Source organism: Cebus imitator, unplaced genomic scaffold (assembly GCF_001604975.1).
Source record: "Cebus imitator isolate Cc_AM_T3 unplaced genomic scaffold, Cebus_imitator-1.0 Scaffold359, whole genome shotgun sequence".
Lineage (NCBI taxonomy): Eukaryota > Metazoa > Chordata > Mammalia > Primates > Cebidae > Cebus > Cebus imitator.
The window spans coordinates 690,629-692,438 of record NW_016107674.1 but is presented as its reverse complement, the minus strand read 5'-3'; the positions used below and the strand labels follow the sequence as shown (position 1 = coordinate 692,438).

Below are 1,810 nucleotides of genomic sequence, written 5' to 3'. Positions count from 1 at the left end.
AAAAAGAATGTGGAACATATGAAGAACTATTTAACTAGGGGATCTGGGAGTCTTATGCTCATGATAGGCAGCAATAAAAGCACCAGCTTTTAAGAAAGAAGCACCACTTCAAAAGCTGTTCCAACTAAGGACGAAAGACCAGCAAGCAAGCAAGCAAACACCCCAGCCTCCTTTCAGCACACATACCTTTTTTCTAGAAATGTTCAATTTGCTTCCAATAACTTCTGCCATTTTCAGTTTGCTTGTATGCTCAGAAAGCATTGCTGTGAAACAGTCCAGAGCCTGTTAAAATAACCAAGGGAAATGCCAGCTGATTTTCAAAATAATGTATTAATCACAGAGCATCATTTTTCTGGCCACAAGAGGGAGAAACACAAAATCCAGCAGAAACATTTCTCTAAGAATGGCGGGAGTTCAAAAAAGGTACCAGCCCAAGACTCAGGACCTGACCATAACGGAAAGACAAGACACCAACAAATATAAAGAATTTATTATTGAAATATTGGCAAAATTTTTAAAAAAGCAAACAACAAAACACCCCTAGCTTCAGGCAAGGAAGAGCAACTAGTATTGACAATTGGGTACATGGTTCAAGGAGAACTGACTCATACAGTGCTGAAGTAATACCAAAAGACTGCTTTCTAGCTGTAAGCTAAACACTAGGTGTGTAATATCACATTGTCATTATCTTAACCTAGTACTCAATCTTGGCAACTACCAGTGGGCCAACCAGATATGTCTTCTGATGTAATGAAATACAAAATAACATCAAAAATGGATTGTACACCAAAAATGTTAAACTTGAATTCGTCAAGCATTTTTCTATTTTCTATTTACAGAAAATAAGAGAGATAAAATAAGGTAAAGGACACCATGAGTGTGGAATTGAAACCAACTTTACAAAGATTATGACAGTGACAGCAATATAACATGGCTGACATCATCTTGCTTCTAAGCCTCACAGGCTGGTTATCTTCACTCATTCCTAGGCATAGGCCAACCTAACCATGGTAGGAATTTAGTTTATAGTTTAACTTGGAAGCAAAGATGGTAATAGTCCCTAAAACTAATCCCCTTTGCCCTAATGAAAGACCACAAGATTAGGATTATGGGAGGGTCCTGAATTCTGCTAAAATATAGGTATAGTTTCTAAAATCCCTACTGCTTAGGAGTCATGTGGCAAGAGGTCACAAAATTTGTGGCTTTCCCAACTGCTCCTACAGATAACATCACTATTGTAGAAACTAAAATTGGCCTTTTGAGATGATTTTCAGATTTTTGAATTCTGGCAACTAGCTAACCCCATCTGACTCAGTCACCACACCCAGAAGTAGACTCCGTGTACAAGACCATTTTCCACACCCCTATGATCTCATCTCCAGCCATTCAGTAGCACCAACTCCCTAGTCCCTTGCCCACCAAATTATCCATGAAAACCCTAGCATCTGAGTTATCAGGGAGATTGATTTGAGTAATGACTCCATTTGCCATGTGGCTAGCCTAGCATTCATTAAACTCTCTTGAAGACTGATTTTGAATAACAATAAAACTCTGGTCTCCTGTATAGTGGGCTACACACGAATTTCTCTTTATTGCAATTCCCATCATGATAAATTGGGTGTCTAAGCGGCAGGCAAGGTGAGACTGTTGCACAGTTACAACCTGATCATTTTTCTTTTCTGCCTTTTCAAAAGTATTTTAGGCCAGGTGTGCTGGCATATGTCTGTAATCCTAGCACTTTAGGAAGCCAAGATGGGTGGATCACCTGAGGTCAGGAGTTCATGACCAGCCCAACTAACATGGCAAAATC

The 1,810-nt window shown here is 39.3% G+C and overlaps 1 protein-coding gene across 1 annotated transcript in view; it reads right to left on the bottom strand.

Moving 5' to 3' along the window:
- MDN1 (midasin AAA ATPase 1) overlaps positions 1–1,810 on the bottom strand; it is a 176,290-nt gene that overhangs the window by 124,941 nt on the left and 49,539 nt on the right. Inside the window, exon 12 of the mRNA XM_037730790.1 lies at positions 187–282. Coding sequence (XP_037586718.1) covers positions 187–282 — 96 coding nt within the window. The remainder of the gene's footprint in view (positions 1–186; positions 283–1,810) is intronic.